Source organism: Microcaecilia unicolor, chromosome 3, assembly GCF_901765095.1.
Source record: "Microcaecilia unicolor chromosome 3, aMicUni1.1, whole genome shotgun sequence".
Taxonomy (NCBI): Eukaryota; Metazoa; Chordata; class Amphibia; order Gymnophiona; family Siphonopidae; genus Microcaecilia; species Microcaecilia unicolor.
This window is the reverse complement of record NC_044033.1, coordinates 233,472,577-233,489,202: the sequence shown is the minus strand read 5'-3', so window position 1 is coordinate 233,489,202 and position 16,626 is coordinate 233,472,577. Positions and strand designations below refer to the sequence as shown.

Genomic DNA, 16,626 nt, shown 5'->3' with positions numbered 1-16,626 from the left:
TCCTAGAACCCTTTCCCCCTTCCCTATCCTGTTCTTCCTCTTCCCAGAGCAAGCAGTGCTGTATATTGTGAGAGAATCTCCACCTCTTCACCCTTACTCCCCTCATTTTTGCAGCCAGGTAATTCAAAAGTAGCTTCATTAGACTGCAAAAATTTATTTTCTTATTTTATCCAGCCCCTGTGTCAGCAGATGGCTGTTTCTTTTTGGCAGAATTCTCTGTTGTGTGTCTTATGCCTCTGCTTTTCCAGGTCTTTTCTTTCTTTCTTTCTTTCTTTCTTTCTTTCTTTCTTTCTTTCTTTCTTTCTTTCTTTCTTTCTTTCTTTCTTTCTTTCTTTCTTTCTTTCTTTCTTTCTTTCTTTCTTTCTTTCTTTCTTTCTTTCTTTCTTTCTTTCTTTCTTTCTTTCTTTCTTTCTTTCTTTCTTTCTTTCTTTCTTTCTTTCTTTCTTTCTCCAACCTCATACACAGAGCTGCAGTGATGCTGGTTTTAAACTGCGTCCGTCTGTTCTTGTCTGTGAGAGATAGGGAGAGGGCCACCTGTCAGCCCATCTCCCATCACTCCCCCTTTCTGTGGCCACAGTGAAAGAAAAAATTATTTAAGCTGTTTCTACAGCAGAACAGTGCCATACATCTTATCCAGCCTTGTGTCAGACATGTGCATAGCCTACTTTTTCAGGGTCTTCCCCCCCCCCCCCCCCTCAACATGTAAGGGGCTATGGTACAATTTATGTAGAACACAGACAAGCTTTGTACAGGAGTTCCTTTCACAAAGGCTACCCCAGCCTCCTCCCCCCCCCCCCCCCTCATCTGGCAGGCAGCAGTCAGCCAGAAAGGGAAATAGATCATGTGAATGAAATGTATGGCAGCTTCCGGGATTTGGAAAAAGCATTTTGTTTGTACTACTGAATGTTTTTATTGACTGGAAAAAAAAGTTACAGGTAAGCAAGTGTAAAACTTTTCGCCTTTTGGTACCTTCTATTACTACTACTACTTGTCATTTCTATAGCGCTACAAGGCATACGCAGCGCTGTACACCACAGACAAAAAAGACAGTCCCTGCTCAAAGAGCTTACAATCTAGATAAGACAGGTAACAGAACAATTAAGGGTAAGGGAATAAAGAGGTGAGGATAAAAAGACAGGGCAAGTGAGTTAGGAGTCAAAAGCAGTGGTAAAGAGGTGGGTTTTGAGTTTGGACTTGAAGACGGCCAAAGACGGGGCTAGACTTACAGGCTCGGGAAGTCTATTCCAGGCGTGAGGTGCAGCAAAATAAAAGGAACGGAGTCTTGAATTAGCAGTAGAGGAGAAGGGGACAGACGAGAGATTTATCTACAGAACGGAGTACTCGAGGGGGGGCGTAGGGAGAGACGAGTAGAGAGGTACTGGGGAGCGGCAGAGTGAATGCACTTATAGGCCAAAAGGAGAAGTTTGAATTGAATATGGAAACAGATAGGGAGCCAGTGAAGTGACTTAAGGAGAGGGCTAACTTGGGCATAGCAACTTTGGCGGAAAATGAGTCGAGCAACAGAGTTTTGGATTGATTGATGAGGAACGTATGGCTAAGAGAGAGGCCGGTGAGAAGTAGGTTACAGTAATCAAGACGAGAAGTGATAAGAGTGTGGATAAGGGTTCTGGTAGAGTGTTCAGAGATGAAGGGACGGATTTTGCTGATGTTATAGAGAAAGAAACGACAGGTTTTGGCAATCTGCTGAATGTGAGCAGAGAAGGAGAGAGAGGAGTCAAAAAATGACCCCAAGACCTTCTCTTTTCAGGCTCTTTTTTTCTTCCTAACTATTGTTAATAATGGGCTCCCCTTTTCCACTCTAGGACTATCACTGTCTTTCCACTTAAACTCCAGTGTCCCAAATATCCACTACTCAGTATTGTGGAGTGCTGAAAGATCAGTGGTGTTTAGTATTTTCACCCCCTCTCCAAACTATCATATATAATATAACAGTTTTGGAGAGACAAAATACAAGGTCACATATATGAGAAAGTGAAGCTAGAAATTGTATTACTTACCAAGAGAAAGTTACAATTACAAATGCTAATTTCTCATGGGGGGGAGGGGTCACAGAGCCACAACACAACCGTGATGCTTGCATCTGAAAACTCCCCCAGATAAGATCTGGTACATGCAGTTTTATACAGGTAACAGTTAATACATATTATAATGCAGTGGTTAATACCCATTGGATAGTATAATATAGTGTTTTTTACTAATTGGCTAGGCTAATATGTTGGTTATTATTTCTGAGAAAGTCTAAATTAGCTTTACTGTTCCTAGTAAGCACTGTCACCTTTCAGGGGGATGTCCTAGTTCTGCATTTCTCTGAAACACCTGCACCACCAGGTTGCTGCACAATGCTAATCTATACTTGCAGGCCTTGCACCTACAACCCCCCCTTTCTCATTCTCATCACCGCAAGGGTGTCTCAACTCTTTCCGTTGCTGGAGTTCAAGTTAGTGTCACTTCAGATTTGGGCCTGTTAGTTCTACTGTCTTTTTCATACCCTGAACCAAAGTGTAGAGAATGGTTCATAATATACATCTCCCCCCTTGAAGGCCTCACAAAGGGAGGGCTTCACGCTTGATAATAGTGTTAGGCATCAAATCAGGTCCTGCACCCTGACTTGTGCTCACACCTCAGATTTTGACGATTGTAATCATAACTAGTGCCCCGGCCCCTAGGTTGCAGGTCTTAGAGTCCCTTAGCAGGGTGGGACCCATGTCCCTGTCTTACCCGTCATGGCCGTATGGCCTCGTGAGCACCAAGAGGTGGACAGTGCAGAGTGAGATCACCATAAAGGGAAGGCATTATCACTCCAGCAATAAAGGGAAGTCAGGGGGGTGTGTTTCCAAAAGGTGAAACAGGCCATGTGCCATGGAATAGTGAGGAAGCAAGTGGGTAGACACAGGGCGTGGAACAGCAGCTATTTCATTTGTACAGTTCCCAAGAAGGGTGACTGTGGAATGTGGTAAGGTGAGGGTCTAGACAGGTTGCATAAGCCTCAGCATAGTTAGCATATGGGTTGGGATGTGCATTAACATATATGGACCCTGCAGTTGAGTATACATATCATCATTTTCATCAACTTGTAGTTCTTCATACAGCGCATATGCTTACGCTATAGGATCTTTCTTGGTTAAAGCAGTTTCAATCAAGCATACCAAACCCCTAACACAAGGTATTATACAGCAACCAAGAAGTATAAGTACAGGAATGACTATGACCATAGTGGTTAAACCTGAGAGTATGAAGTCCTTCAATTTTCCAAAGATGCCTTCTAACCATCCAGTCTAAGTGGTGCCAATACCAGAATTTTAAAGCAAAAGCTTTGGCTATAGTACCATCGGGAGTAGCAGTATGAAAAGATACATGATGATAATTACCTTACACTTTTCTAGTATAAACAAGATTAATGCTAAAATAAAAAATAACCATTCATATTTTGGACTACCAGTTTTATTTCACTATTTAAAATCTTTCCTACAGAGTTCCTCATTTGCGGAATTTCATCCTTCTGATCAGCAACAAGAATTCCACTAAGTTCACAGAAAGCTTCTGAACTTCCTTAGTTTGCTTTTGATGTCTTTTCCCACATCTCTGCTTTAGCAATTGCTATGCGTCACCTCTCTTGGCTCAGAGTCTCTGATCTTAAATCTGCTGATCAGTAGCATCTTGCAGATGTTCTTTGTTATGCAGAGAATTTGTTTGGGGACAAAGTTAAGGATTAAAAAACATACAACTACAATAAAAACCTGATCTTGGCCACAAAATACTATACCTTCCACTTTTGCTAGAAGGTTTCAAGGAGGCTACCAATGTTCTAATTCTTCTTCTTCTGAGCATTGTTATACCCCTATGGCTTCTCCACCTCAGCATTCTTCACCTCAACGCTCCTGACCAAGGCAACAACAAGGACAGAAATCCCAGATACTGTCTCCGTCAAACTTTTGACTTCTTCCTAGAGAGCATTGCCACTGTACAGTTCTCAATACCACCAAACCTTCCTGTCAGAGGGAGACTTCTTCTGTTTCATCAGAAGTGGGCTCTCACTACTACAGATCAGAGTCTTGCATACCATCCAGCACGGCTACACTCTGCTTTGGCAAGGACCCCCAGATCATCCACCAAAAGAGTAATTTAAACTCCCTCTCATTACTATGGGAGTTTCTCAGCTCTTCTCCAGCAGAATGCAATAGAACCAGTTCCTCTGGTGGACAGGGGTTAAGGATTCTATTCCAGGTATTTTCTAATCCCCAAAATGACAGGAAGACTACGTCCAATTCTTGATCTACGAGATTTGAACAAAGAAAAAATCTGCATGTTGTGTCGACCTACGTGACTTCAACAAAGAAAAGTTTGACATGGTGTCTCTAGGGTCATTACTCCCCATGAAACAACTCAATGATTGGCTTTGCTCTCTAGATTTCAAAGAAGCATATACCTATTCAGTTCCGCTGTGGGTCTCAACACTATTGGTAGAAGGGCTTACCATTTGGCTTGGCCTTGGCTCCTCGAGTGTTCACGAAGTGTATGGTGATAGTAGTGACAGCACTTTGGAAACGGGGCATCCATGTCTTCTCTTATCTGGACAACTGATTAATCAAGCTACTCAGGAATCCACAGCTGCTTTGAACTCCACAATCCAGGTCGCAGAGCACCTTGGCTTTCTAGTCAACTACTCAAAATCATATCTTCAACCAGTGCAGACCTCTGAGTTCATAGGAGCTCTTCTTGACACAACTCAGGGTTGAGCATTCCTTCTTCAGCTGAGGGTGAACAACATATTGTATCTTGCCACTCAAGAATCCCAAGCGACTCTCATATCTGCATGTCAGATGCTCTACCTCGGTGGTCACATGTCCTCAACAGTCCATGTCACACCATTGGCTCGTCTGAACTTTTGAATTCCTCTATGGACATTCTCCTCCCATTGGTCTCAGGCCATGGGATTACTTTCTGCTCAGGTTCAAGTAACTCCATAGCTATGACACTCACTTCAGTCCAATCTAACACAAGGCCTACCTTTCAGCTCCTTCCTCATTAAAAGGTTCTTATTATAGATGCTTTGACAAGTTGGGGACAACACCTTGACTGTCTCCATACACAAGGTTTCTGGTCCCCAAGATCAAATTCTGAATCAAGTAATAATAGTATGCACAGGCAATTAAGTAGCAATATATTACCTGAACAAACTGGGAAGAACCAGATCTTACCTGCTCTGTTAGCAAGTGATCCACATCTGGACTCGGACAGCTGCTCGAAATATCTTCCTCAGAGTTGTTTACTTACCTAGAAAACAGAAGTCTGTGGCAGACAGACTCAGCAGATTTCTTCAACCTCACAAATGGCTTCTCAGTGCCTCAGTTGTTTGCCAAATCTTTCAGCAGCGGGTAACACTGCAGATAGACCTCTTTGCTTCTCAGAACAACAAACTTCTCCAAATTCTGTTCCAGATTCTATGCTCCCAGCCACGTTGAGGCATATTTTCAAAGCACTTAGCCTTCCAAAGTTCCATAGGTTTCTATGGAACTTTGGAAGGCTAAGTGCTTTGAAAATATGCCTAATAGCCTCAGAAGACTTTGGGGAAAGAACCACCTCTACACTTTTCTCCCACTGCCCTTAATCGGGAAAACTCTTCTCACTATGTCTAGTTGCACCTTACTGGCCTCAAGCAAATCTGGTTTCCTATACTTCTAGAGTTGTCATCCAGGGAACCATTCAGGTTGGATCCATTCCTGACCCTCATAACTCAGAACAAAGAGTCCCCTTCGTCCAAGCCCTCATGACCTGGTATCTGATGACATAGAGTTGCATTCTTTAAACATTCCACATGCAATCTCTCATATATACTTGCGTCCTGGAAACCTTCCACAAGAAAACTTTACCATCTAAAGTGGAAAAGGTTTTCACTCTGGTGTGCATCTAAGACACTCAACCCTATCACATGTTCTCTACGAATTCTGATGGCGTAACTCCTCCATATATCCAATTCGGGACTGAGAACTAACTCGGAGTACATTTGAGTACCGTCAGTGCATTTCATTTTAAATTTGATAATAAATCAATTTCACGTCATCCCTTGATGGCTAGATTCATGCTTCCAAAGGTTGTTCCATCTATCAATCCATTGTTCTACCTATCTTCTTTCCTAACCCGCATTTTCATTTTGGAGAAGCACTGCATACCTTAGACTGCAAGTATGTACCATACTTTCTAGAATGCACAAAGTCTCTACTTGGTTGGCTGACTGAATCTCCTATGTGCATGCTTAGTCTGGGCTGACCTTCCATGGCCGTGTCCCTGCTGTAATATACGAGCTATGGCAGCTTCAGTAGCCCATTTCCGTTCTACCTCCTATTCAAGACATTTGCAATGCAGCTGCTTGATCTTCTGTTCACACCTTCATGACTCACTACGGTCCAGAGCAGCATTCCATGTAGGATAGCCGGTTTCAACAAGCAGTTATGCAGAATCTTTTTACTGGCCCATTTTTTTCCACCAGGCTCACTCTTCACAATTAGTAGAATACATTTTTACTGTGAGCCTGGTACCTAGCAAGGGCTGCTGAGGGGGGGGGGGGGGGCAAGATTCCCCCGGGCCCAGCCTCCAAGGGGGTTCTGGTGCCAGGGGTTTGTCTCTCCTGCTCCTGACGGGATTTGGGTGATTGCGTCCCGACAGGAGCAGGAGAGAGAACTCCAGCGCTGGCCCCCTCCTTAGAGGCTGGGGAGGAGCAGACACAGGGCTTTGGGGCCTCTGGTTTGGCTAGCAGGGGACACAGAGGTGGAAAGAACAGAAAACGACAGCCAGCATGGTTAAAAGACGAAGTAAAAGAGGCTATTGCAGCCAAAAGATTGTTCTTCAAAGAATGGGAAAAGGACCCAAATGAAGAAAATAAGAAGCAACATAAGCACTAGCAAGTCAGATGCAAAGCATTAATGAAGAAGACTAAAAGAGAATATGAAGAGAAACGCTGCAGAGGCTAAAACTCACAGTAACAACTTTTTCAGGTACTGTAGGGCTAAGTACTTGGACTAGCAGAAAATTACTAAATAGTAATTATTCTGGATTCGTTTCTAGGGCATGAAAGGCTAGTTTGCAGTAAACAACGTGTCCTTGGATGAAGTCATGGGTATGCCAAGCAGTAATTTTCCTTTGTAAAAAAGCTGGTTAATGATGGTTCCTGATGTAGTCAGGCCACAGGCAGTAGAATCCATATTAGTTGGTTCAGGCTTGGATAGACCTCAGACCAGCAAAGGTGAGATGGCAGGAAAATACACCTACAGTACATCAGAAGCAGAAAGCCTGCGAGGGAATCCGTGGGACCGTTAGATTATGCAGGACCAAAAGGGGCATTCAGGGAAGGGCAAGGCCATTGCGGAGAAACTGAATTCTTTGCTTTGGTCTTTACGGAAGAAGAAATGGTTTTCAAGGGTGATGATGCGGAGGAACGGAAAGAAACCTTGGTGAACCTGGAAAATGTACTGAGCCAAATTGACAAATTACAGAGCATATATCCAAGGGTACTTGGAAAACTCAAGCATGAAATTGCTGATCTGCTGTTAGGAAATAAATAAATAATATGTAACCTGTCATTAGTACCTGACGATTGGAGGATAGCCAGTGTGATGCTGATTTTTAAAAAGGGTTCCAGGGGTGATAAGGGAGTGGAGGAGTAGCCTAAGTGCAGTGAACTTTGATCCTTGGGAACTGAGTTAGATTCCCACTGCAGCTCCTTGTGACTCGGGCAAGTCACTTAACGCTCCATTGCCCCAGGTACAAATAAGTACCTGTATATACTATGTAAACCGCTTTGAATGTAGTTGCAAAAGCTACAGAAAGTGGTATATCAAGTCCCATTTCCCTTTCCCTACAGACCAGTAAGCCTGACGTCGGTGCTGGGCAAAATAGTGGAAACTGTTATAAGAATAAAATTACAAAACATAGACAAACATGGTTTAATGGGACAATGTCGGTCATAGGATAGGAGGCAATGTTCTGTGTGGATTTGGAATTGGTTATTGGACAGAAAAAAGAGGGTAGGGTTAACGGGTTACTTCTCTCAATGGAGGAGGGTGAACGGTGTCAGTACTGGGACCAGTGCTATTTAACATTTATAAAAGATATAGAAATTGGAACAATGAGTGAGGTGATTAAAGTCCATAGTCTGATATTGAGACAGACATGGGGAAGCAACTGCTTGCCCTAGGATTTGTAGCATTCAATGTTGCCTTGTTTTGGGTTTCCTCCAGGTACTTGTGACCTGGCTTGGCCACTGTTGGAAACAGGATACTGGGCTAGATGGACCACTTGTCTGACCCCGTATGGGCTACTCTTATGTTCTTATGTTTTAAAATTCAACACTAACAACTCGCATTAGTTTTTGTGTGTGTGTGGCTGCTAAGATATGGGGGATTGAGAAGAGTGGACTGCATGCTTTATCTCTGAATTGATTCAGCAAGAGAGTTCTAAACAATACTTTATTTTTTTTAATTCATAGAAGTCTAAACAATATCTACAGCCACACACTACACAGCATTTTGCAAAAAAACATATCTGATGAGTAAATTTTTTCAGTTTAAAGGAGCTAGTTTTGAACTACCTGACTACAGAAAGAAAGAGAGGTGAAGGTGAGGAGGTGGAGATTCTCGCTCATACAATACAGCATATCACTTTGTCAGCAGGGGGAGGGGGTCTGGGGTTATTGGCATGCACCACAAATAAACATACTTTAGGGCTTACTGTCAAAATCAAACAGCTTTTCGGGCACGGTTGTTCAGTGTTTTGTTAAAAGAACAAGCCTTTTTGCTGCTAATTCTGAACTGTTTATAAAGCCAGCATGATTTGAGAGAGAGCATTTCCATTTATTTAGTCTTGTATCCCACATTATCCAAATCTAGTTTGGTTCAATGTCTTACAGTGCAACAGAAGAATCAGTTAACGTGGTTTGCAGTATAATAAGGAACTACAATCAGCGAAAGCCAGACCTGTATTAGCTTTGTGAAAGTTATCTTAAAATAGCTTAATTTGTGCCGATTGTTTTTTTCTGAAAGGAATGTGATGCCCTTGTGTCTGTATAATGAAAATTTTAGCTGTAATGGACACTCTGCCTGTTGCCACGTATTGTAAAATAACAGAGGGCTGAAAAAAAACAAGCTGTGGGGGGGGGGGGGGGGGGAGAGAATGGATTTTTTAAAAAATGGTTTAAGTTCAGAGATAAAATGTTACGCTGGGACTATAAGGGGTGTTGTCAGAGGGGACGGCAATTGACATAATTTCCTGTCACGTAACTCATTCAAGATGGATGAGTACTGTGAAACAGGAAGTGATATGGAGGCATCCAGTGATTGTTTGCCATCCTGAAAAAGGGGTATGGCCTGGGTGGAGTGGTGTCGCTGAAGGGGTGGGGTTATGGAAATAAGGTGAGGTTAGGAACTTGGTTATTCAATAGGGGTGGGGCTTGAGCAGGGCTATGATGTCACATCTGGTGACATCAAAGGGGTCAGGGGAGTGGGTGTGGCTTGGGTGGATCCTCTATTCTGGTTGGCTGACACAACAAAGTGGGCATGGCCACCTGTCAAAAACATGCAGATTAGCTTTGTCAAAAGCCGGTGAGGTACACTATTAATACATTTTAATCAAATCCTTGAATTTAATAAGAGTTGGCTCAGACTGAAGGAAAAGCGGAAGCTGATTCCACAAACTAGGGACTTTAAGGTGGCAAGAGGGCTAAGGAAGATATTGCTCAGTCTGCATTGTTTATACATACATGTTTAACTGTTTTTCTAGATCCAAGTGACTGTTGAAGGAACGTCTGCTAACTTTGTGAAAGGGTTTGGACAAAAGTCTGGTTATTACCTGTGTTTTACTTCATCTGTGACCACTGAGGTAAGGCAAGATAGTTGGCCCTTTGGTGATCTTAGATATCTTAAAAAAAAAAAAAGTGTGGGATTTAAATGGGCATAAGCTTTGGGTTAAGAGAACAGTACACTATCCTGTCTTTCTGGGTAATGCTTTTGGGCTGCTCCATAACTTTGTTTCTAAAGGAGAATTATAGATTACTAGTAAAAGAGGCCCGTTTCTGAGCAAATGAAACGGGCGCTAGCAAGGTTTTCGTCGGCAACCCCCCCCCCCCCCCCCGCCAATCCCTTCGTTGTTGTGGCATTGCTCCACCCTCAACGTCATGACGTTTGATGCGAGGGCGGGGCCCGTAGCGATTTCCCACCCACCCCTGCCTCCCTGCCTCCCTCCCTGCCAACCCCTTCATTGTTCTGCCATTGCTCCGCCCTCGAGGGCGGGCCCCGGAGCGATTTTGGTGGCTTGGCTTCACCACCACGAACCTTCGAACCTTTTTGAGGGAAGTCAGGGCTTGGCTTCACTGACTTCACTGTCTTCAGAACGTTGAGGGTGAGTTTTATATATATAGATTTAACATCTTTGGTCTAGGAAGAGAATTATGGCATGTTCTTGTGATTTGGATTGGAAGAGAGGCTTGTGTGTTATCTACAAGGAGCAGTATGGGTTGCTTCTGTAAATGTTAGTTTTAAGAAATGCTTGATGGGCTGCAACTGATGGTAGTTTATTTCGGAATTGGGCCCAGTGCAGTTTCTTTCTGAATCCTTCAGGGCTGGGGCTGCAGGGCTCTTTCCTGTGTGTGTGTGTGGGGGGGGGGGGGGGGGGGGGATTCGGGGAAGACAATTCAACCTCAAAGTTACAAGCCCTAACTAATTTGTTTTCAAAGTGCCCTATAGAAATTTAAAGATTTTGTTTCAGGGCCTTCATGGGTCCCTCTGAGGACCAAGGTTCTCAAGGTGCCCAGCCTAGGTTCTCAACGAGCCAGGCAGCTCAATGAGTGCTCTGATCATGAACAGGAGCTAATCTTGTCTCTTCTTCATGGAGGGTGGGTACATATGGAATATGAACAACATGGAGGACTGTGGTTCTTTCCTGGGGGATGCCTCCCTGAACAAAGTGGCCTGTAGGAAGATGAGAACTACCTTCCCCCCTGCAGGAGGATGAGAACTCCTCCCATCTCTAGGACAGTGTTCGCATACGTGACACACGTCATATATGACCCTCATGGGCCTTTAGGTGCTCATTTTCAAAGTACATAGACTTACAAAGTTACATAAGCTTTGTGCTTTGAAAATGATCCTCCATGTCTAATACAGTATGATAGTTCTTATGAATTAAATGTAACCTTCAACAGCAAATGCAGACCATTACTAGCACATTTTTCCCATGGAAGTTATCATGCCATCTGAGTAATAGCAGTGTAAAGTTTTCCACTACCAGACACACTGAAATAATGGAAAACCTGATAAAATGCTAACTCCACCCCTTCGAGGGACACCACCTTGCAGTGGTGGAGGGGCTTCTGTGTTTCAGTGACTCAGAGGGCTATGCTGAAGGGTTATCCATATCAGACAGGCCTCTGAGGAGAAACCAGACAAAGAGTGTCCCAAACTAGGGAGAGTGGAAAGATGACGACCTGAAACTTGTACGCTCAACGGCCCAGCTGTCCTCTGAAGTTCTGTCTTTGTTTACTTGAAATTTCCTCTCTGCAACTGCAGTTACCTTAACTGAGAGGAAGGGGACAATCGTGGGTCAGCCGCCGATGGCCAGAGTTTTGTCCCCTGTGCAGCAACTGTGGGACAGCTGTGCGACGAGCTGCTCACAGATGACTGGGTTAGTGAGTCCTTTGATTAGCGCCGGCGAAGGAGTGTCGACGCTCTTGGACCTGGAAACAACTTCATCGCTCCTGAATCATTTAACCACCATGTCCAAAGGAGTGGAGGAGTGAGTTAGGAGTCCATGCTGAAATGGAAGTCGTTTACAGCTGTACCTGAGTTGGCGGTGCCTCTTCTAAACCCGTAAGAGCTATCAGCTTGGAGTTTTTGGCTCCAGTGGAGGTTACATTGATTATCATCTGGAAGGCGCTCCAGGACCTAACGGTGGTAGTAAATAACTTTACTTCAGATATAATCTTATTAGTAAGCTACATGGATAACCTAATCGAACCCTTTGAGAAAGAAAAATTGATACAGCAAATGAAGTTCTATAGGAGTAGGAAACGGTTAAGATTTTGAAAATGATAATAGACCAGAAATTTGAACAAAATGAATATTATTACAGATGATTAATATTGAGAGTGCTGTTTTCCCAGAGTTCCAGGTATGACTCCTAAAGATTTCCTCAGAAATATTTCCTGAAAATTTTATTTTCCTTTATAATGATTCCTCTTAGTAATATAAATTATTACTTAGTAATTTAAATTCAAAAGGCGTGAAGCCTGTGAAACTGGGATTATCTTAATCAGTGGGAATTGGATTAGACTTGTGTTTGCATTGTTAAATAATTTCTGGTTTTAAAAGAGAAAAAAATGAAATTAGGTGTATTATTTCTACTAATATTGGACAATAAGTATGTTTCCAACAAAATTAATTGAATATACACCGTTTTGGGCTTGAAGAAGCCAACCAGACGATCAATGTGGAATAATGATTCAGATAAATAATAACTGGGGATAATCAGGTTAATACCATGTTCTTTCTGTTTACTGTTGTTTAATTGATCTCCTTGTCTTGTTTCACTCTCCCTATTTTGTGGTCTAAGGAAGAGTATAGAATTACCTGATTGAAATAATTCTTGTGTATTAGTTTCTCTGTATTTCTGGCAAGTTATTTTATTGCTTGTAAATGTAGGTGCCCCCCTGCACCCCTTAGGACTATGGTAGTGGTGTACAGTTGTGGGGAGTGGGTTTTGGGGGGCTCAGCACACAAGGTAAGGGAGCTATGTACCTGGGAGCAATTTCTGCAGTGCCCCCTAGGGTGCCCGGTTGGTGTCCTGGCATGTCAGGGGGACCAGTGCACTACGAATTGTGGCTCCTCCCACGACCAAAGGGCTTGGATTTGGTCGTTTGAGATGGACGTCCTCGGTTTCCATTATCGCCGAAAACCGGGGACGACCATCTCTAGGTTGACCATCTCCAAGGTTGACCTAAATGTTGAGATTTGGGCGTCCCTGACCGTATTATCGAAACGAAAGATGGATGCGCATCTTGTTTCGATAATACCCGCCCCTTTGCCGGGATGTCCTTAGAGATGGTCGTCTCCATTCGATTATGCCCCTCTATATCTTTTTTGAGGTGCGGTGACTAGAACTGCACACAGTATTCGAGGTGTGGTCGCACCATGGAGTGATAGAGGCATTATAACATTCTCAGTTTTGTTTTCCATTCCTTTCCTAATAATTCCTAGCATTCTATTTTCTTTCATAGCCACCACTGCACATTGAGCAGAGGGTTTCAATGTATCATCAACAATGACACCTAGATCTTTTTCTTGAGCGGCGACTCATAATGTGGAACCGTGCATCATTTATTTATTTATTTGTTACATTTGTACCCCACATTTTCCCACCTATTTGCAGGCTTAATGTGGCTTACATAGTACCGTAAAGGTGTTCGCCAAGTCCGGTTAAGAAACAAATACAAGGTTATGTTTTCGAATGAGGAGGGAGGGAGTGAAGATTGTATATTGTCCAGTACGATCATTATGTGTTGCTTGGTGTGGGGGTTTATGTTGGATCGGTGGGGTAAGCCTTTTTGAAGAGGTTGGTTTTTAGTGATTTCCTGAAGTTTAGGTGGTCATGGATTGTTTTCACAGTTTTTGGAAGTGCGTTCCATAGTTGTGCGCTTACGTAGGAGAAGTTAGATGCATGAATTGTTTTGTATTTGAGTTCTTTGCAGTTTGGGTAATGTAGGTTTAGGTATGTTCTTGATGATCCGGTTCTGTTCCTGGTTGGTAGGTCTATAAGGTCTGTCATGTATCCTGGGACTACGCCATAGATAATTTTATGGATCAGGATGCAGACTTTGAAGATGATCCATTCTTTGGTTGGGAGCCAATGCATTTTTTCTCGGAGGGGTTTAGCACTTTTGAATTGTGTTTTGCCGAATATCAGCCTGGCTGCTGTGTTTTGGGCGGTTTGTAGTTTTTTTGTGAGTCGTTCTTTACATCCTGCATAAATTCCGTTGCAATAGTCTGCATGGCTTAGGACCATTGATTGTATTAGGTTTCAAAACATTTCCCTCGGGAACAAAGGTTTTATTAGTTTGTTTCCACATTGAGTAGAACATTTTCTTTATTATGGAGTTTACTTGGCTCTCAAGAGTAAGGTTGCGGTCGATTGTGACACCGAGTATTTTCAAGCTGTCTGAGGTGGGGAGGGTGTGTCCTGGAGTGTTTATGGTTGTGGGTTTGTACTTGTTATATTGAGGTGAGAGGATGAGACGGTGGGTTTGTACTTGTTATATTGAGGTGAGAGGATGAGACGGTGTGTTTTTTCAGTGTTCAATTTCAGTTGGAATGAGTTTGCCCAAGAGTCCATGATGTTCAGTCCTTCATTGATTTCATTGGTTATTTTTGTCAAATCATGACTGAAGGGGATATAGATTGTGACATAATCTGCATAGATGAACGGTTTGAGGCCTTGATTGGATAAGGACTTTGCCAGTGGGATCATCATTACGTTGAGTATTGGTGATAATGGTGATCCTTGAGGTACTCCACAGTCTGCTTTCCACGGTGTTGATATGGTTGAGTTTGATTTTACTTGGTATGTTCTGGTGGTTAGAAAACCTTTTGAACCAATTGGTATATTTCCAACAATCCCGAAGTGGCCAAGGAGTCTTAGTAATATATTGTGGTTTACCATGTCGAGTGCACTCGACATGTCGAATTGGAGGGAGAAGTATGCTTTTACCTGTAGCTATTTCCTGTTTGAATTTGGCCAGGAGAGTGACTAATACAGTTTCAGTGCTGTGGTGGGGGTGGAGTCCTGATTGTGAGTCGTGTAGTATTGAGAACTTGTCCATGCTGTTTGGTCACCAAGCTCTCTTTGGTTACTAATGGGATAGATACCACTGGGTGGTAATTGGTGAGATCATTTGTGTTCCTCTTTCTTACATGCATCACTTTGCATTTGCTCACATTAAATATCATCTGCCATTTGGATGCCCAGTCTCATAAGTTCCTCTTGCAATTTTTCACAATCCTCTTGCGATTTTAACAGCTTTATAGGTTTAAATTTGCTGCTCTCAAGTTTACCTCATGTTTATATTTGAGAATTTTTACTATTATGCTGCTAACAAAGTTGTAGTTTTATGTTAAACTGTACCTGCCTTGGGTAAATCTCTTCATAAAAGTGGTTAATAAATCCCGATAAATAAATCAGTAAACATAGAGAAATAAAAACAGAATTCATGTCCAACAAAATACAAAGGTGGGTCCCAGAAAACAGCAAGACAAACGATCTGCGAAATCCAACTTGGAAAATGAGCAAGCAGATCAGTATATTATCCTTTTTTAAAATTGAAAGTGACTCTCATTGTTAACAATTCATGTCTATTTTACATGTTTTATGGTTGGTTTAATTTGTAATTTTTAATATTAAATATCATTGATTTGTTTTTATAATGTTTAGATTCTATAATTTAATATGTTTGTTTATTGTAGCCCCTGATGCAGCCCTTTTGTGGACAAAACACAGCCTGTGTCGGGCAACTGTCTTAGATACGGTATCTTCAATAAAATGTTTTGGATAATATACTGATTTGCTTGCTCATTTTCCACAACAAAATACAAAGACATCCATGATGCACATTTCTAAAGTTAACATATTCCACCTAATAAATTAGAAATAAAACCATTTTTTACTACCTTTGGGTATTTTATTTTTCTCCAAGGACAAGCAGGCTTGCTTCTTCTCACAATTGGGTAGACACCATCCTGCGTCGCCTGGTTCTGCAAAATTGCCAAAGGAAAAATCTAGAGCTTTGAGGAGTGTGAGCCACGCTCTAGTGCGCATGCGTGAGTGCCTTCCCGCCCGCCGCGTGAACTTTCAGTTTCTGCGTGAGTAGTAGCAGTCTTTTTCTGCTCGCTTCTCACACGCTCGGCAGAGCAATTTTTCAGTGCCTTTCGGCGTGTTTTTATATATATATTTTCCTTTATTTTACTAAAGTTTGCCCCGTGTCCGTTTTCCTTTTATTTTTGACACGGGCCGCTTTTAGGCTTGCCCGGTCAGGTCTTTTCTGTGCCTTTCCTCTTTTTAGGCACCATCATGACTACTTTTGCCGAAGCCATTTTTCCTTCCGTGTCCACGAAGACTCCCAGTGGCTTCAAGCATTGTACCCAGTGCAGTTGGACCATCTCATGGAAAGACACCCATTCTTGGTGTCTTCAGTGCCTTGGGCCCAGCCATAACCCTGCCAACGGTGTCCTTTGTCTTCATACAGAGAAGAGATTTTGGAGCCTGATCCTGTTCTTCGATGTCGACATTGAGTGTTGCATCGGGAGTCACGGTAGGGATGGCTGCTTCAAGACCCTGAGACACTGGGAGCAGTGAGGCATCAAGTGGGTCTCCACCTGTCTCAAGGTCTCCTGCTATGCAGGCCCCCAGGACTGTCCATTGTCGGACCCGACCCTGAGGCGATGGGAGGATTCAACGTCCTTGTCGGCACCATGGAGCATGGGTGACATGTATTGGGCGAAGGTCAAGAAGCACCGTCCTCGATCTCCGTCACTTGGTGCCAGGAGCTCCAGGACGCCGACTGATTTGGCA

At 43.0% G+C, this 16,626-nt stretch overlaps 1 protein-coding gene across 1 annotated transcript in view; it reads left to right on the top strand.

Moving 5' to 3' along the window:
• The window catches only part of MVB12A (multivesicular body subunit 12A), a 97,292-nt gene that overhangs the window by 25,740 nt on the left and 54,926 nt on the right, over positions 1 to 16,626 (top strand). The window contains exon 3 of the mRNA XM_030197567.1: positions 9,793 to 9,891. Within this exon, the coding sequence (XP_030053427.1) occupies positions 9,793 to 9,891 (99 nt within the window). The remainder of the gene's footprint in view (positions 1 to 9,792; positions 9,892 to 16,626) is intronic.